Here is a 21053-nt window from a genome sequence, read left to right as displayed (position 1 = left end):
AATCCATCAGTCTCACGTCCACTGCCAATCACTCTCTTCGTCACCAAATCCTGAAAAAGACAATGGGTAGGAAAAAATGTGACAAAGCAGTTCAAAGATTTAGTCAATTGGCTAATGGAAAGAAGATTAGTGGCAAAGTTGGGAACATGAAAGACAGACTTCAAAGGGATAAGTGGAGTAACTTGGACATCTCCCTTACCCGAGATGGAAGAAAGGGAACCATTAGCAATTTTTACCTTATCTTTTCCAGAACAAACTGAGTAGGAGTTAAAAAGCTGAGACCTACCAGTCATGTGATCCGTGGCCCCTGAGTCAATTACCCAGGGTGTAGTGGCAGATGAAGTAGAGACTGTAGAGAAGCGATGGAAGTAGTGGGTGCGATGAGGAGGATCCATCCAAGTGTGCTACAATCCGACGAAAAGCTGCTATGTCTTCTTTGGAGAGGGAGGATGAATCAGACTCATGAACCCCAACATGGGCTTTAGGCCCATTCTTCTTCGGTCCTTTCTGTCCTCCAGATGCAGTAGAGGGTGGTTTCCCATGAAGATCCCAACAAAACTCCTTTTTATGCCCAGACTTGCCACAATAGTCACAGGAGAATCGGCCTCTACCAGCCCCCTTAGTGAAGGGAGGACGGTCCTGTGGAGTGGATGAAACAAGAGCAGAGCGCTCAACAGTGGGAGTGGTCTCCATAGCACTTCTACGCGTCTCCTCACTCTGTAAATAACCACACACCTCCTCCAGGGAGGGAAGACTTGGTCGGCCAAGTATCTGTACCCGTATGGGTTCAAACTCGAGTTAAGACCTCCAAGAAGGAACAGGACCCTCTCCTTCTCAAATAAGCGATGCACTTTAGGCTCATCAACAGGACACTGCTGGAGATCTCTGTAGTGATCATACTCCTCCCAAAGTCCCACAACAAGGCTATAGTACTCGAGATACTTTTGTCACCCCGACGCAGGCTAACAATCTGTTGAAGAAGTTGATAAACCTTTGTAGAGTCCCCACTCTATCAAAAATACGAGCAACACTATCCCAAATATCTTTGGCTGTCTCCTTGCTCATAAACCTTCTTCCAATCTCCGGCTTCATTGAAAAAATGAGCCAAGTCATCACAAGGGAGTTCTCGGTTTCCCATTTAGAGTAACCCGGATCATCAATGGAAGGGGCCTTAAAGCTCCCAGATATATATCCCAACTTCCCCCTACTTCGAAGGATAAGCTTCATTGACCGTGACCAATCCAAGTAATTGTTACTATCAAGCTTAACAATGGGGAGCTGAACATTTGGATTCTCATATGATAGAGGGATTGGCAAGGCTGCTAATGATGGGAAGTTCAGATGTCTCAACAGTTTTTCACCCATTGTGGTTTTAAAACAAACACTTGAGAGGAGCAATCAACGACTTCAAGCAAGAACAATAGATTCCCAAGTAATACAAAAAAGAGGTAACCTAGACCACAAAGCTTGAAAAAACTTGTAGAGCCTCACACAAACAGAAAACAGCAGCGGAGTAGAAAAGAAAAGTCTTCCTTACCAAGAAACGACAGTGGGTAGTCCAAAACAGCTCCCAAACAAAGCTCTAGTGAAGAGCTATTGCCAATCCCACACTCTGGCGGGCGGAAAACAGGGCAGAACAGTCCTGGCCGAGATTCACTCCTGTCCCTTGGATGCTCCCAACTGGCTTGAGATGACACAATGGGAAGAAAGGTAACCTCCAAACGAAGCTAGAGCACTTGGTTGCTCTCCATTTGGATGAGAACCGAGAGAGAAAACAGATCTGTGAAGAACCGCAGGTTGGAGCTCAAACTCCAGCAACAACCAAGAGAGGAAACCACCTCTTGGTCCACTAAACACCCTTCTAACACCTTCAAACTCCAGGAAGAGTACGCTTTGATACCATGTTCAGTTTTAGAGAGGAAGGAGAAGAAGGAAAAGAGAGGGAAAGAGAAGAGCACATACGGTTGTGTTTAATCTCTTCTATCTCAAACTAGAGACAAACTTCCTTATATTGTAAAAGAATAACTAATTACACAGGGGCCCCTGGCCTTATACAAATAACAGAAGAAATATAAAATACATGTGGTTATATACAAGAATACCCTTAAACTCCTATTCTTAACACCTTGCTGGTCCTATAACTATCTTAGAAAATTTTCTTTTGAGTTTTAAAGGAATACGTCAATCACACAACGTTCCGGACGTACCCCTCCACTTCATCCACCTTATTCTAATTCTTAGTGCAACATCATCTTCTATTTCTCATTCTTTATTTAGATTGAACCTAGGTACCTATAATTTTCACTTTGTGGTATTTCCCTATCATCAATCTTCACTACCTCCCTTTCAGTTCTTTTGTTACTTATTTACCATATGCTCTGTTTTTGTTTTACTTATCTAAAATCTTTTGATTCCAAGATTGATCTCCATAATTCCAATTTTGCATCTATCCTTGCTTTTGTTTCATTCACTAAAACAATATCATCAGCAAATACCATACACCAAGGGATTTGATCTTGAATGTCTCTAGTCAGCTTGTTTATGATTAACACAAAGAAATATGGGCTTAAAGCTAATCCTTGATGTAATCCAAATATCCAATTGTAATTGAGAGTTCGCTACCCTGCCCCCCACAGTTCTTACATTGGTTACTACATCATACATTTTTTTAACTATGTCCACATAATCACTCGAAACACTTTTCTTCTCTAATATTTGCCAAATTAATTCTGTCGGACTCTATGATAAACTTTTTCCAAGTCAGTAAAGACCATATGCAGATCCTTTTTATATTCTCTAAATCTTTCCATTAGTCTCCTATTCAAATAAATAGCTTCTGTGGTTGATCTTCTTGGCATAAAACCAAATTGGTTATCTGAAATATTAGTTTTTTGTCTCAGGCGGGTTTCAATCACTCTCTCCCATAATTTCATAGTATGACTCAGAAGTTTTATTCCTCTATAGCTATTACAAATTTGAATATTTTATTTTTATAAGTCAGAACCACAATGCTTCTCCTCCATTCATTAGGCATTTTTCTTATTCTCATAATCTTATTGAACAGCTTAGTTAGCCAAGTTATTCCATAATTCCTAAGCTCTTCCACACCTCTATTGGAATACCATTTGGACCTATTGCTCTACCTATTTTCATCTCTTTAAAGTTCCTTTACTTCAGACTCCTTAATTTTTCATATATATTTAAGACTTGTGGTTTCATGATGGTTATTACAACCTTCTAAAACATGTTTTCCTTGTAAATGAGCATCAAATGTCTGACGTACTTTTCCTTGTAAATTTGTTGCAGTATCTTCGTAAAATATCTGTCTTCGGTCATCGTATATTTCTAATTTATGCAGTAAGTCTATAAGTTTTTTTGTTTTGTGAATCCTTTATTTTCAGTGCATTTTATTTTGTTAATGGAAAATACTTCCTATGAGTGTGGTTGACATGTTTTTAATGTTCCTGTAGGTTCCCTTGGGTCTTGCAATCACATGGGCTGTAGCTTTCCTTCTTACTGAAGTTGGTGCCTATAATTACAAGGGTTGTGATGTAAATGTACCTGCCTCAAATATTATATCTGAAGCGTGCAGAAAACATGTTTCGAGGATGAAGTACTGTCGAGTTGATACTTCTCATGCACTGAAATCTTCCCCATGGTTTAGATTTCCATACCCGTTACAATGGGGTACACCTGTCTTTGACTGGAAAATGGCTTCTGTGATGTCTGTGGTGTCCATAATTGCATCAGTTGATTCAGTGAGTTTCCTGCCTCTTCTCAGCATGGTCTTAGAAATTTTATTGGACGCCAATGTTGTATTTTGTAGTGCTTCAAGGCACGTCCTTGGTGGCTGAAGGGTGCCTCGGTGCACCAGTCTAGGCAATACATGATTATGTGGATGCCCAGGAATCCAGGTGTATGCCTAGGCCACTTAGGACAAAATATTTTTTTATTATAAATTTGGCATAAGACAATCCTAGGTATTCATTTGTACAGATTATGATGACTTTGGCTCTTGTGCATATTATGTAGGTACAATATTTCAGCTTTAGCATATCATGTTTTGCTGCCTTTGATATAGATTTTGTTACTAGAAGTCTTATGGGGCTAAGACAATGCATTACACCTTGTCATGTTTAATAGCTTCTTTTATTTCACCTCAAAAAAAAAAAAAGAAAAAAAAAAGTCACTTTTTTTGCTAGAAAGGAAAACAAGAATGTAACAGATCTGAACACTGAATAGAGCGGAACAGAGAAAAGAAATAACAAAGGAAATTATGCTAGTTGATTGAGACAGATCAGTTTTAAGATGCCTTGAGATTGATCTTCGAGATTATGAGACCCCTCTCCCCAGGTACCTAATAATAAGTTATATGCGACTAGTGGATATTAGTTTGCCTGCACTTGGTTCATTAGCCAACTTCTTAAGCTAGCAGCCATGCTGTCACCTAAAGTTGCCTCGGTGTTTTACTGTTCTAGGATAGTTATTTTCTCTATAGTTGAAGTGATTCTTACCTGTTAATGCCAAGTGGGTGGTGTTTGTTAGAGTGCTTGTATCTCGGTTGGAGGTCCACGGGTGTCCATGGAACTCTATACCATGGGGTTATATTTTTGGTTAAGTAGTTTCTCTTAATCTCTTATTGTTTCCTATTTCTATTGTATTTAGTCCTTAGTTTCCTATTCTGTTTAGGTCTTAGGTGAGCAAGGTAAGTGTTCTTCTCCTATTGTAGTTCTGTTTTACTTAATATATAAAGATCCAGGGGCTGGTACGATAGTATATATAGTCTATCGTCCAGTCCTCTTCCCCCTTCTATTCTCATCATCCTCTTCTTCTTCTTCTCTTCATCTCTTTCTCTTCTGGTTCTCTAAGGAGTTGATATCATTACATGGTAACAGAGCTCCTTACATAACATGGGTTAACACTATTTTCTAGTTTTAAAGGTCTTTTAAGTTCTCGGTTCTAGGTTGCAGCAACCTATGTTGCTTAACATCTCTTTTAGGCCCTACTTGTTGATGATACAATGATAAACTAGGGCCTCTATTGTCTTCTTATTGGTTTACATGGAGTGAGTAGTGGATTAGATTCATATTTCATATTTAGATTCACAGCAGTTCTGGAATTCTGTTTTGAAGGAGTATCGAGATCTTCAAACAAAATTTATCTACCCAGCAGATCGTCTTCAACTTTTCAGGTTTTATTCATCCTCACTGGAAGGACACTCAATTGTATTTTGAAGTAGATCAGCGTTGCTTATCATGTGTTATTACTGCTCACATTATTCCAGATGGTACCTGAGGGTAAATTTCCAGACAGTTTGGTTATCTAATTAGCCCTAATCTGTTCAGCAGATCAGACTGATCTTTTGGGGTTTTGTTTACCCCCTTATTAAGGTTTTTTCGATCCCAGTTAATCAGGGCTTCTCTTTTCTGAGTTGCAGATTGCTTGTTGTTCTCTTGCGGTACTTTGTTTTCTGAGGATTTTTCAGAACTATTGCTTCTGAAATGAATTGGGATCTATCTGGTAGATTCCTTCGACTTTGTTGGGGGGGGGGGGGGAGTTGTTCTTCTATAGTAACAGGTCTTTTGACTCTGATTTGGTGTCAATCAGACAACTTATATGTGGTATTTGAAACCACCTTTTGCTGGTTTTCTTACTTTTAGGATTCATTTTGAAGGTTGCTCGTTCATAATGACTGATCCTAAGCCTTCCACGGACAATGTCAATGTCCAGATCATCACTATAAAACTCATTGTAGTTGAAAATTATCTGATATGGGCTTAGGCAGTCAAGGTTTATATTAATGCAAAGGGCAAGCTGAAGTACACCTTCAATCTGGTCCTCCTTCCGCTGATTCCAAAGAACTTGCTGATAATAAAGCCTATGGGGAATGCATGCGTAAGAATGATACTCTCCTTATATGGTTATGGAATAGCATAGATCAACCTATTGCAGCTAATGTGATATTCCACCCAATTGCGAAAGGAGTGGAGGATGATTTGAAACGAACCTACTCCCACAAGAAGAATATATTTAGGGTTTATGAGTTATATGATAAACTTTTTTACCTTCAAGCAGGGAGACTAGTCATTGAAGGAATACCTCAATGGTTTTACAGGTGTAAGAGAGGAACTCAATATTTATCAGTCACTTACTACTAATCTGGAGCAGTTACAACTTCAATGGGAAGATTTCTATGTTGCCAAGTTTATGGTTGGATTAAATCCAGATTATCAGTTTGCTAAGAGTTACTTACTGGGGATAAGGTACCTACACTTAATGAGTCTTTTGCACGTCTTCAGTGTATTGTTACACCTTTTCCATGATACCTTTGACAAAGGCGCATCACCATACCTCATTCCCATCTCGTGATGCTCCTCGTAATTCTTCCTTGTTTTCTTTAGTTCACTCCAATGTGTGGGGGGTCCTTGTGTCAAGAGTTAGTTAGGCTTTGTTTACTTTATTATGTTTGTTGATGATTGCTCTCGTATGACATGGTTATATTTGTTAAAGGATTGTTCTGAATTCTTATCTATTTTTAAGTAGTTGTATTCTGAAATTAAGACATAGTTTGATATGTCAATTAGAGTCTTTCGTTCTAATAATGCCTTAGAGTATAAGCAACATGAAATATCTGATTTTTGGTCTACGCATGGTATAATACATCAAACTAATTGCTCTTGTAATTCTCAACAAAATGGTATTGCTAGAAGGAAAAATAGGTACTTGTTAGAGGTTGTTTGTTCATTGATGTTTCATATGCATGTTCCCAAATATTTGTAGAGTGATGCTGTCCTTATTGCTTGTTGTTTAATAAATCGCATGCCTTTGGTTGTGTTTGTGGAGCAGCCTTGTGCCAAGGGTAGGATCGAGCAGGGGAAGGGAGGAGATTAACACTTGAACACACAGAAAATGGAACTCGCAAGTTCCTTGGAAACACTCCAATGGAGGCCAAAAGTATTAATTACTCAATAATTCTGCCTTTCCTTATTACAGTAGATACTTTTATAGGATTCCCAAAGCCCAATCTCAATGTCCAAGCCTAAGATTGAGATGTTCTAAAATAAGAACATATTAAATAAAAAAAACATAGCATATTAGGTAAAAAACTAATTAAGGATAGGATTAGAAGGCAATCAACTGTAAATCAGCCAACCACTCCTTGATTGCAATCACACCTAATCAGCCAATCAAGGATCCTTGATTGCAATCATTGTAAATCAGTCAATCAATCCTTGATTGCAATCACACCAAATCAGCCAAGTAAGGATCCTTGATTGCAATCAACTGTAAATCAGTCAATCAATCCTTGATTGCAATCAACACTAAATCAGCATCCAATTAGCCACGTTGGGCTCTTATTCTCTCAGATCTTATAAAGATCTTTGGGTGATTGAGCTGGGCTTCCACACCCTCCACTGCTGCCTCTATGCCATCATCAGTTTGTTTTGTTCATAACCTTCGCCATGCACTAGATAAATTATCCTCACGTGCTACCAAGTGTGTATTCCTTGGCTATGCTCGTACTCAGAATGGTTACAAATGCTATGTTCATATTAACTGTCAATATTTTATTAGTGTTGATGTTACCTTCGTTGTGTCTACACCATACTTTTCTGTTGAGAGCCGTCAAATGGATAATGGTATTCTAATGCCTCCACCACTTCCAGTCCTTGTTCCTTTTATTGACTCTAGTTCTGATAGTGCTTTAGCTAAGCAATTGTAGGTCGACATACACTGTCCCAAGTCCACTTCCACGGTCCATGCTGATCCTTCGCAACCGCCCTCTACTTCGTTAGACACCTTGGCTGGGAATCTTCCATCTCTTGACTTGCCTGTTGCTCTTTGTAAAGGTAATCGTTCTTGTATTCAACAGTCTCAAATTGTTTACCCTTTGTCTGAATTTGTTACTATATCGCATCTTCTACCCTTATTTCACAACTTTGCTTTGTCTTTATCTACTGTTTGTGTACCTACTAAGTTTTAGGAACCTTATTGTACCCTAGTTGGAAACATGCTATGGATGTTGAGATGGTTGCTTTGTTGGATTGCCGGATTTGGACTCTTATTGACTTACCTTCCGGAAAGGAAATTGTGATGTATTAATAAGTGTCCACAGGTTAACAATCTTCCTAATTGTTCCGTTTAGCACCTGAAAGCTCGGTTGGTTGCATAAGGCTTTATTCAGACTTATGGTGTTGATTATTTTGAGACTTTCTCACCAGTGGCACGACTTAATTCTGCACGCATTCTTATCTCCTTAGCAAAGAATCTTGATTGGCCTCTGTTTCAGCTCGATATCAAACATGCATTTCTTTATGGTAATCTTGATGTAGAGGTTGGTTGCATTTCTTACCTGAATGCGTCTAAGGTATGTCGTCTTCACAAGGCTATATAAGGGCTAAAATTGTCTCCACGTGCTTGGTTCGATAAGTTTAGTAATGTTATTGGTGGATATGGGTTCACTTAGTGCTTCTCTGATCACTCAGTGTTCGTACATCGTCGAAGGGACAAGGTTGTGATTCTTGTTGTGTATGTTGATGATATCATAATTTCAGGTGATGAATTTTCCGGTATTGAAGAGGTTAAGGCATTTCTCGATCGGCATTTTTAGACGGACCTAGGAGTACTCATGGATTTTTTAGGGTATTGAAGTTGTTCATTGCAAGAAAGGTATCCGTTTTTTTTTACAGGAAATATGTTCTGGACCTTCTATATGAAATTGGTATGTTGAGCTGTAAGCATGTTGACAGTCCTATGGATCTAAATCTGAAACTTAGGGTGAGCAATGGAAAATACTTTGAAGATAAACATCAATACAAATGACTTATTGGGAAACTTATATATTTCACTATCACTCGTCCGGATATTTCCTTTGTTGTTGGGGCCATCAGTCAATTTATGGAGATTTCTAAACATACTCATTGGGATGTTGCTTGTCGCATTCTGCAGCATGTCAAAGGTTCTCTTGGCAAAGTTCTCATTTACTGTTGTCATGGTTACATTGATGATCGACCACTAGATATTGCACCTTTGCTGGTAGTAATCTTATTTCTTAAAGGAGTAAGAAGCAGACTACTGCGGCTAGACAGAGTGCTGAGGTTGAGTATAAAGTTATGGCTCATACGACAGCTGAGTTGATATGGTTGATGTCTCTCTTACAAGAGTTGTGTTTCGTAGTTCCTAAACCAATGAAGATATATTGTGATAATCACACTGCAATTATATTGCCAGCAATCTATATTTTTTTCCACAACCCTCTTTTCCTTTCTTTTCATTCTCTTTTGTTTGGTTAGATTGCAATTTTACCTACTTTGCTTTGTTTGGACCATGTTGCCGACCCCATTAAGAGTTTGTTGTTATCACTTTGTATTGGTGCCCATATATAGCGTGAAGCACATTGTTGAATGATGTCGTGGAGACTGTTTCAACCCATACATAACCTTGTAAAGACGGCATATCCCCCTGTGCAGCATACATTGGGGTTGCTTCATATTCACTTATTTATCAAAATCACCATAAAATGCATTTTTGATATCTAGTTGAAACAGAGGCTAATCACAATTCATTGCCAAAGAGATAGGAACTCATACAGAATGAAGACCTGCCACTGGAGAGGTCTCAAAGTAATCAACACTATAAGTCTTAGTAAAACCTTTTGCAACCAACCGAGCTTTAAGTCGCTCAACTGTACCATCGGGAAGATATTTAACTATGTACACCCAACGAGACCTCATAAGCTCCTTCTTTGAGGGTAAATTATTAAGAGTCCAAGTCGGACGATCCAATTGGGCATCCATCTCAACATTCATGGCATGTTTCCAATTAGGGTGCAACAAGGCATCTTGATGCTTAGTAGGTACAAACATAGTAGATAAAGAGAAGGCAAAATTGTGAAGTAAAGGGCGAAGATGAGATGCAATGACCTTGGGACATAGGATAAGCAGCCTGCCTAAGATTGTTGAGTACAAGGTTAACTATCTTTATGAAGAGCAGCTGGCAAGTTAGGAGATGGAAGATCCTTAGGCAAGGATTCCGATGAAGTAGAGGGCGGTTGCGAAGGAGCATCTTGGTTCATGGAAGTAGACTTTGGACGGCGCTTGTAGACTTGCTAATGTTTAGCTAGGGCACTAGCTGAAGGAGAGTCAATAAAGGGAATAAAGACTGGAATTGTGGAGATATTAGAACATCAACATCCATCTGGCGACTCTCAATAGAAAAGTATGGTGTAGATTCAAAGAAGGTAATATCAGCACTGGCAAAATGTTGACGGTTAATGAGATCATAGCATTTGTACCCTTTTTTAGTGCAAGCATAGCCAAGAAATACACACTTGATAGCACGCGGGGATAATTTATGAATTTCTGGGCAAAGGTTATGAACAAAACAAACACAACCAAACACCCATGGAGGCAAATTGATGCAGATTCATCACCAAAATGGGCGTATTTTATTAGGAATAAGTCTAGGGTTGGGTTATATACATGTTGGGCCTTTGATTCCATGGTTTTTCTATGTAATAGTCCACTTTTATGGGCCTAAAATATGGGTAATTAGGTTGCATACGGGATTAGATGTTTTAGTCCTATACTTAGTTTTCTTGTTTTAATGTTTTGATGTTTTAAATTGAACTGGTCCAAAGTTGGTTTGAACCAGTGGTTCAATTTAAGTGATTTTTGTAGTTTTCTTTTAATTGTTTAGTTGGGCTGGATTGAAACTCTATTTTGAGTCTATTTTAGTTTCCTAGTCAAATTAAGTTACCTAATAGGTTAAGGATTGGGTTAGGTCTTTCCTTTTCAGTGTAGGAGTCTAATTTTGAGTCTTTTATGTAAGGTTGTAAGGGGGCAAACATTGAACACGAATTTGATTAATAAAAAAATCTTTGCTTGCTGCCTTTGCTGCTACTGTCTTGCACTATTGAGTGCTGCCTTGTGAGTAATATCAAGGTGAAGGGACTGGTGGATCTCCAGTTGACTCCTTGTGTCTTGTAGACCAGGCAGATCTGCTACTCATCTCCTTGCATCTTGTAGATCGGGAGGATTTAATTCTGATCTTATAGCTACTACCATTGAAGATCTGCTACAAGTAAGTATTCAGCATTATTAACCTTCCCCCTTTCTTCTCCTAATCCTCTAAACCCACCCTCACCGATCCCCATTGCCAATACTCAATCCTTACCTTCCTCATTCACCATTAGTACCATAGATCCGTTAGAACCCTAAAACCTGCAACTATTCTTCTTCCCTTCTAGAAGGTCACACATGCAAGGTGATTTTCACGAGAAATCTGCCTAGCCAAATCTAACTGTTAGAACCTGCTAAAATTTTGATTGAATCTTCCTCTAACCTTAACCGAGACTGGATCCAAATTTCAGTACCATCCACCCAGTCGATTGTCTGAAATTACACTTTTACCCCTCTCCTATCTCTACTAGGAAACCTCCATTACTCCAGATTTAAACCATCTTATTTAGCCGTAACTTTCAGCATATATCCCCTCCACCCTAACCACACTCAACCTAAATATTAAGCCCATTCAACCACCTGATTTCCTGTTATTATAAACCCTAAATTCCATCATCTTCCACCTTTCAAAACCCTAACCCTAGTTGCTGCCCAAATCCATCTAACCTATTTCTACCCATCCAAAACCCATAAAACCTAGTTCATTAGACTCCCCTACACCTGCTTAGCTTTACCATATAAGACAGACCTCCATTACCCTAACCCTAACCCTAAAATTGACCTAAAACCTCAATTCTGTCCCCCATCGAACCAACAACTCAATAGATCCTGGTTGTCGGGCTCTTAGTAGGTCTCCTATCTATCTAGGACTATATTACAAACCAAATGGATTAACATAAAAAAAGATGAGATTGATTACGAAGAACATATGACATGTGGTTTATTAAATAGCAAGCAGTAAGAACTGCATCACTCCATAAACATTTGGGAACATGCATATAAAACATTAATGAACGGGTGACTTCTAGTAAGTGCCTGTTTTTTCTTTTAGCAACACCATTCTGTTGAAGAGTATAAGGGTAACTAGTTTGATGAATCATATTACGTGCGGAGCAAAAATAAGATATTTCACGTTGAATGAAAAACTTAATTAATACACCATACTGAGTCTTGATTTCAGAATTAAAAGTTTTTTAGATGTAGATAAAAATTTATATTGATCCTTTTAACAAATATAACTACGTCATACGAGGGTGATCGTCAACAAAGGTAACAAAACCTAACTGACTTTTAACCCCACACATGAAAGTGAATTAAAGAAAACAAACTACAAGGAGCATTACAAGATGGGAATGAGGTACAATGATGCTTTCCAAGATCACATCCTTCAAACTAATGAGAAATTGTCTTGGAAATGTGAACCGTTTGTTGAAGCTTGATGTTTCAAGCAGTAATGCCAATGAAGTGGAGAGGTAGCAAGAGCAGACGTAATATTGGAGTCATCAAAATAGTAGAGGCCATCCTTCTCACACCCTCCACCAATCATCTTCCTTGTTTGGAGATCCTCAAAAACACCACAGGTAGGGTAAAAGGTTACTGAGCAATTTAAGGATCTATTTAATTGACGAACAAACATATGATTTAAAGGTTAGTCAGGAATATAAGGAACAGAAGTTAAGTAGTTAACTAAGAAAAACTAGAAAAGAGGGTAGAAAGACAAACCCATAAGCAGTCACATAGGTAGAGGAGCCATCTGCAAGTATGACTCTAGAAGGATGTGCAACCTTTTGAGGTGAAGAGAGAACGTGAGACTTGCCAGTCATATGGGTGGAGGCTTTTGAATCAATTATCCGGGGAGTAGATGAAGTGGTAGAAAGCAAGACGGATGTACCTATGTGAGCCATGGTAACAGTGGATGATGAGGAAGTGCCAGTGAAAGGCTGGAGGTTTTGGAGAAGCTTAAGAATTTGATTGTAATCATGCGCGAGTCCCGGAACCGGATGATGGAGCAGCTCCAAATGAGGATACAATATTGGTGTCTCCACAAGACACATTCTCAGATTACCATCTGATGCAGCTGATTATGGAGCCTAGTCTGGTTTTCCACGTTTTTCCCAGCAAGTATCAATAATATGATTTAACTTGCCACAAAAGGAACACTATCTAGCGGTTCAGTCAGTCTGCTGTCCACCTGTACTGCGACCACCATAACCACATCCTCCCCAGGAGCCACGCTCTCTCCCATAGAAATTAAAGCTTCGGCGACGGCCAACAACAAATGCAGAGCTTTCTTTAGGACAGGTATCATGGTGGGAAGGTGTAACAGTACGCTGAAGATATGCAAAAGACTTGTGAAGTGTCGGTACCTTCTCCCCAGCAAGCAATTGACTTTTAACAGATTGATTATCAGGATTTAATCCAACCATAAACTTTGCAACATAAAATTCTTCCCACTGAAGTTGTAACTGTTCTAGATTAGTAGTAAGTGGCTGATGAATATTGAGCTCCTCTATTATACCTCTACTAAGGGTCAACAAACCCTTGAACTTGAGCATGGTCTGCTGGCCTAATACGAAGTAATTGAAGATCTTGATCATCAGGGGAAAAACAATTCAGAATCTGCCTCCAGCTTCATAAGTACAGAATCTGCTTCCAGTTATCATTATATCGCCATCAACAAGGCCTTAGGTAGGTATGAGGCAGAATAGGGTGCTGCAACCTTTGAAAGGGGACTCCTTGGACTTTTAAAACCAGAATCTGATGTTGAGGTTGATTATTGATGCTCTGATACCATGTAATAATTCCAGAACTTAGAAATCAGAAACCAGGGAAGGAAAAAGGAGAGGACGAAGATGGAGAAGTTGTGACATGGGAGAAAGGATTGGGTGATAGAATGGAATGATCCTCTATTGTACCAGCCAACTCTATTTATAAGAATCTGAACTGATTACATATAACTGAAACAAAACTCTTTAAGTAGCTAAGCCTAAAGTCTAATTACGATAGAAAACTAAAGGTTACTTACAACTAGCAAGCTAAGAAACTAAACCATTCAAATAGGAATATATAATCCCAATCTGAGCACAAAGGATGGGGAAAATCTATGTATACGATAAGCTAAAATGAGGGAAAGGAAGAGTAGAGATCTCGAGCATGTTAGATGTATTAAAATTGAAGATGGTAAAGTACTAGTAAGGGATGAGGACATCAAGGAGAGATGGAAAGATTATTTCTACAGCCAACTAAATGAAAACAATTCGAGTGATAGTGTCCCGGAAGACTGCATTACCCATCAAGACACCACATGCCTTAGATATGTATGAAAGACAAGGATGCTGAAGTAAAAGAAGCTTTAAGGAGGATAAAAGTAGGCAAGGCATTAGGCCCAGATGAAGTCTCAATAGAAGTGTGGATGAGCTTAGGAATTTGTGGTTTATCTTGGCTAACCAAGCTGTTTAATAAGATTATGAATACAAGGAAAATGCCAAATGAATGGAGGAAAAGCATTGTGGTTCAAATTTATAAAAATAAAGGTGATATTCAGAGCTGCAATAAATATAGAGGCATAAAAGTAAGAGTCACACTATGAAATTATAAGAGGTTATTGAAATCCACTCAAGACAAGAAACTACTATTATAGAGAACCAGTATGGTTTTATACCAGGAAGATCCGCGAAAGAAGCTATTTACTAACTTAGGAGACTCATGGAAAGATTTAGAGATTGCAAGATGGATGTCCATATGATCTTTATTGACCTAGAAAAAGCTTATGACAGAGTTCCAAGAGAGTTAATCTGGCAAGTACTAGATAAGAGAAGTGTTTCAAGTTAATATGTGGACATAGATAAAGATATGTATGCTGGTGTGGTGACTAGTGTAAGAGCTGTGGGGAATCGAGGTAGTGAATTCCCAATTGCAATTGGGTTACATCAAAGATCAACTTTAAACCCTTATTTATTTGCGCTTATCATGGATGATTTAGCAAGTGACATTCAAGATGTGGTTTCGATTTTTGCTGACGATATTGTTTTGGTGGACGAGACAAAAGTAGGGATTAACACCAAGTTGGAGTTATGGAGATTAACCTTGGAATCAAAAGGTTTTAAGATGAGTAGAACGATGACAGAGTATATGGTGTGTAACCTAAGTTATACTAGAACGGATAATAAGTGGTGAAAATTGATGAGAGAGATTCTGCAAAGTGATTATTTTAGGTATTTGGTTCAATCATAAATAAAATTGATATAGAGGATGATGTTTCACAGATAACCATAGTACTAAAACTCGCGAAATTTTGGTCGAGATACTCGAAATAACGAAACGCAAGTCTGATATGAAAAAATGCAATATTTCGAATATTTCGATGAAATTTCGGTCATCTCATTTCGGAAATTTCGGAAATCTCGGTCATTTTTGGCATTTTACACCCATAGAAAAATACCATATTTCGACGAAATTTCGGTATCTCAGAAATTTCGGTCAGACCGAAACACCGAAACGAAATGAAACGAGATTTAGTACCATGCAGATAACTAAAATAGGATAAAGTGTGATGTATGTATTCGTTTAAAACTTAAAGGAAAATTTATAGGACAGTCATAGGACTGACCATGATGTATTGTGAAATATTGGGCAGTTAAGAAGCATCATGTAGTTAAACTCAATGTAGTGGAGATACAGGATGCTAAGATGGATGTGTGGCAAAACTGGGAAGGATAAAGTAAGCAATGATCATATTAGAGCTAATTTGGGAGTAGCTCAGATACATAATAAGATACGAGAAAGTTGTTTGAGGTGGCATGGCCATGTTCATCGGAGTCCATTGGATGTTCCAGTATGGAGGAGTGATTTGATTCAGATTAAAGGAACTAAAAGAGCCAGGGGCAGACCTAAAATGACCCTTGGAGAAGTGGTGAGGAAAGACATGCATAGCTTAGGCCTTGTATCAAGGATGCCCTCAAATAGAGCCGATTGGAGGGCAAGGATCCATGTAGCCGACCCCATTTAGTTGGGATAAGGCTGAATTGTTGTAGAGAATTATTTGCTCATAAGTACAATCTTTGGGCAGCATTTGGTTAAACCAGAATAATCCTTTTTTTTCCCTTCCAAAAACTGCATTAAATTTCTGGAATCTGAATTTCTTGTTTTTTCATCCTCAAATGCTTCAATCAGATCTTGGTCCTTCGTGTGGTCCCAACCTTTGTGATCTTTAGATTCCATCTAGACTGTGGACCCCATCACCACAGTTGGGTGTCTGGCCCAGTTTAATCTGCATTTAGTAGATGGCATGGATACTAGTATTTTGGGGATTGTTAGTCATCCGATGAAAACCCAGTTTATGTGCAAGATGTACATATATGTGGTGCACACATGCAGATCATGCATATGACTATGGTTGTTTTTGAAGAAATGCATAATGACTTAAAAATTGTCACCTAGAAACAGTAGAAGAAGGAATTTAATTTATTCCCTCTTCTTGATCTCACTTCAAAGCTTTTATTTACTTTCCAGATTTTTTAACAAACATATTAAGGGAAGTTTGCAGTATGCTAAACCCTGACTATATTTTACTGCATGTAATTTCCTCTTTTGAGTTATTTTCATTGTTAATAAAGAGTTAAAGATTGCTTCATTACGAGCCCCTAATTTTTCTGCATGGTTATTCTTAGGTTGGTTCATACCATGCATCATCATTATTGGTTACATCCAGACCTCCAACACCAGGTGTCCTCAGCCGTGGTATTGGTCTTGAAGGCCTTTCAAGTATCTTGGCAGGTCTCTGGGGTACAGGAACTGGTTCTATGACTCTTACTGAAAATGTGCACACCATTGCAGTGACCAAAATGGGTAGTCGACGATCAGTTGAGTTAGGTGCATGTATTTTGATACTCTTGTCTCTTGTAGGTAAGTGTGTTTCATAATTCTCTTTTATGATGTTGAATTGCTGACTACAGAACATCTATGCAGAAACTTATCTCAGTGCCATACATGCACAAGTTATTTTGACTTTTCAGACTGTTCCTTGGACTAACAGCCTGTATTTGGCTCTTGGTGACATGGCTAAAACTGTTGTACTGGGCATCAATCCTATGCCTCAAATGCAACAAAGTTCCCTCCTCCTTAACCCTGTGTGTTTGATCTCTCTCAAATGCAATTAGCAAAGTTCCCTCCTCCTTAACCGTGTGTGTTTGATCTCTCTTTCGCTTGGTCGCTAATTATAGCAAGTAAATGCTCAACTCACCAAGCCTTTCCCCAACTGCATTGGCTAATTTTCTATTACACATGAATCTTCTCTAGCCATTCAGCTCTCTTTAAGCTACATGAATCCTGTTTTGCGGTTCTGCTCTATTTAGGGCAATATCTTCTGTTAACTCAAAAGAAGACATTTAATGGTTTGATGCGGTACATTCTGTTTCCCTATTACTTGTCACTGGTGCATGTATTGGTTTCTGACTAACATGATTGGACCTTCTAAATTGGTTTGCCCTCATCTTTTCACCAACTGGTGCTACTTTTAAGTGCACTTGAATGCATTCATTTTTAGCTTGCCACTTATTCATTTTAACTTTCTCTTCTCAGTTAATACAGATGTTATTTATTTGTTTTATAACATTCAGCTCCATAATGTATAGTTTGTCTTACAATTTTCTCATTGCAATGAATCTTTATCTTTCATGGAATGTTTTGATGGTAGAATACTCATGAAAATCTCCTCCATTTCATGTTTCCAATAAATTGTAACCTATAAAAAAAAACCTTTCCAGTTCATTTAATGACTCCTAGTTCAAGTTTTTTTTTTTTTTAATCTCTTCCCCATAATTATTCATTGAACTTGGACAAAGAAAATGGTTCCTTTACTGTCATCAATCATGGACCTATATATGATTATTTATTCTGTTTTAGTCCAAATTATCTATCCTTTGATTTTAAAGCATTTCTTCTTAATTCTGACTTGGCATCCGCTCTGTTTTTATGTTGTTTGTTTAACTGTATCGTGGGGGTTATTGTATTATGGAGTATGGGGTACCATGGGATAGTGTTTTAGTTAGAGCTAGATAGTTGTTTAATTGCTATTTCCTTTTCTAGTTATTTTTCTTTATTGTAATGGGACTTAGATTCTTCGCAGGAATCTTACTATGAGTTGAAGACTGACTTAACTTAATGTTATATAAGCTGCTAAGACCACGTATGGCCTATTCTATTCCCGTTGTGTTCTAGCTTTCTCTCCCTCCTCTCAATCTCTATCATGATGGCTGCACTTCTTTCTCTTTCTTCTTTGTAGGTATTGGTTTACAGATTCAGCATATTGTCACATGGTATCAGAGCTCTGTTGACCAATTCCTACCTTCTTCTCTTGGTTTGAAAGTCCTTTAAGTTCTTTTCCTTTTTTAGGTTTGCAGCAACCTATGCTGCCATATCTGATATATTCAACCTTAGTTTGAAATTTCATGCAAATAAACTAAGGGTTCTCTACCTATATTGACGATTAATCTGCCTCATTATGTCTCTGTCATCAAGTGTGATTTTTGCTGCAACTATTTCCAGTTTTCTATAAGCCTGCGGTACCCTGTTTTTTTTTTTTGGAAAATTTTGTTCCTGCAATTACTTTGATCTGTCAATCAGATCAACTTAATATTATAGGGCATTGATGCTCTCTCTGGATAGGTCCTTTAACCTTGGTATGAAGCTGATCCAAGCACCTGCTGAGAAGTAATTTATCACCCATTGGCTTGCGATACTCAGTTTTTTTGGAATTTTCTGGCAGCATCAATTTCCACCAGTTTGGGAGATCTATCCATCAGATCTCATTGATATTCTAGGGCATTGTTGCCCATATTTGTAAGGTCCTTCGACCTTAAGTTGGGGTCCATCTGACCCCTGGTCCTTCTATAGTTAAAAATCGCCCAAAATCTGGGTGTTTCAAGGTCTGAACTGATTATAAATAGCGGAAAGATCTGTGATTCCCAAAAGTTTTCCTTGAAACAGAGGACAAATTGAGAACCAGACTGGGATGAACTCAATCAATGCCTTTTCCTATAAGCCTCACAATCTGCTAAGAATTCCAATCCTATATTACACCAACAATACAAATGATGCAGATAAATGACTTGCAGACTGGTAGCTTAAAAATGCCTAGACTCTGCACGTTGATATGCAAGAATGTTGCTGACTCTGCGTTTTTTAATAATGCGGATAAATGACTTTCAATCATTCAGTTGTTAAAAACAATAGCTCAATAATCTTTCTTGCATATCAATGTGCAGAGTCAGCAACAAAAGCACACAGCATTAAGCTACGCTGTTTCTCTTCTGAGAACAATTTACACTAGAATTCATTCATTTTCACTACTTCACTGTCATTGGCTAGAGTCAGTTTAGCAGCAAAGACTAACTGGTGAGCACGCACAAATCCTGATGCAGAGATTTTGACAAGTACACTCAAGTAAACAGATAAAATGGATAAGAAAAACTAGTGGTTGATGTTGTTCTAATTTTTTTTTAAGGGAAACTATCAGCAGCTGTTGTTATGTTACATCGGAGAAGAGAGAGAGAAAGAGAGAGAGAGAGAGCACTTCAGGTCATAAAAATAGGATGGAGTCAAAATCTCTCTCTTTCACGAGTCTCCTTACCTTAGCAACATTGTCCCACTGAAGCTTGGAAGCATAGATGTTTGACATGAGGACATAGTTTCCATCATTGAAGGGTTCCAATTCAACTAGCTCCTCCATTGCAATCTCGGCTAGTTCAACATTTGCATTGGCTCTGCAGGCATTAAGCAATGCTCCCCCAAAGAACTCCATTGGGCTCAGTGGGCATATCTGTGATGACCTTGAAAGCCTCATCCAAGTCCCCAACCTTCCTAAGAGGTCTACAAAGCACCCGTAATGTTTTATGTTGTGTTCAAGCCAATATTCTCTTGACGGTTCTAGAGTACCCTGAACAAGAAGAGGCAAAGATGCCAGATCTGGACACTGCTGAACCAGAAGGGATCACTCAGGATGTGCGTCTGGTAACAAAGCCGAGAAGGTTGTAGTCAAGGAGATAACTCCCGGGGAGAGAGATTTGGCCCATTAGAAGCGAGGATCTGGAAAAGAGGGTTGATAATGGGTCAACTATGGCAGTGACAGATGGGGATTTGTTCTGTGATAAACAAATGACTTCAAACAAGAACCTCAGGGCAGCCAATCCTAAGAAAAGAGGTGAACCTGAGATTCATTGTGTTGAATACTCCTTAGCCTTGTCCACCAGTCAAGAATGGTTGCAGGCAGATAGAACCCCAATGAATATTATGTGGTCTGGTCTTGTTCCAATCGCTAGCATGTCCTTGTATCTTTTGAGTGCTTCTTCTCCATGATCGTGCTTAGCAAGCTCCCCTTAAATTGAATTTCATGTGCTTACACTCCACTCAGGTAGTTTTTCAAAAACTTAGGAAGCTTTGTTGGTGTATCCACATTTCACGTACATAGGGCAGTAGCAAGACTGGAGTTCAAGAAAAATCGGTTCCGGTCGATATATCTATGGAACCATTTCCCCATCTTAAAAGCTCTAAGATGGGCACAAACAAAGAGCATGTTGACAATAGTAAGCTCATTGATCTCAATTCCTGTAATTTGCATCTGATGGAAAAGAGCGAGTCCCTCATTGTACCTCTTTTGTTTCATGTAACTCGTGATCATTGCAGTCCATAAAACCATATTCCTCTCTGCCATTTTATGAACACCAACCGGGCACATTCCAGCTTACTACCATGGTTTGAATAGAAGTCAACCAAAGAATTTGGCAGTATATATTGTATGCAAAGCCTTCACCTTTTAGAATGAGAGAGTGCACTCCTTTCCCTTGATTGAGATCACCACATGCCTTCAGTAGGATCAGAAAGGTGAAGTTATTGGGTTCAAGTCCCCAAAATTGCATTTGGATGTATAGTTTGAATGTGTATCGTGTTGAATTAAAGATGTATGGTTCCGACATCTCCTTGAGCACTCAACGAGCATAGTCCATTTTGGGATTAACCCAACAATGTGAATACGAGTTTGGCAAGTAGATTGTTGGTTTGGTGGGAGGGGTTTTGATGATTTGGACATGGATTTGC

General features: G+C 38.6%; 1 protein-coding gene across 3 annotated transcripts in view; it reads left to right on the top strand.

Moving 5' to 3' along the window:
- Positions 1-21053, top strand: part of LOC122648646 (nucleobase-ascorbate transporter 12) — a 37107-nt gene that overhangs the window by 10126 nt on the left and 5928 nt on the right. For all 3 annotated transcript variants that reach the window (XM_043841862.1, XM_043841861.1, XM_043841865.1), the window contains 3 exons: positions 3307-3357; positions 3471-3758; positions 16631-16865. In XM_043841862.1, coding sequence (XP_043697797.1) covers positions 3307-3357; positions 3471-3758; positions 16631-16865 — 574 coding nt within the window. The remainder of the gene's footprint in view (positions 1-3306; positions 3358-3470; positions 3759-16630; positions 16866-21053) is intronic.

Source organism: Telopea speciosissima, chromosome 1 (genome assembly GCF_018873765.1).
Source record: "Telopea speciosissima isolate NSW1024214 ecotype Mountain lineage chromosome 1, Tspe_v1, whole genome shotgun sequence".
Lineage (NCBI taxonomy): Eukaryota > Viridiplantae > Streptophyta > Magnoliopsida > Proteales > Proteaceae > Telopea > Telopea speciosissima.
The sequence above is the reverse complement of the archived record's forward strand: the minus strand, read 5'-3'. Positions and strand labels throughout refer to the sequence as shown.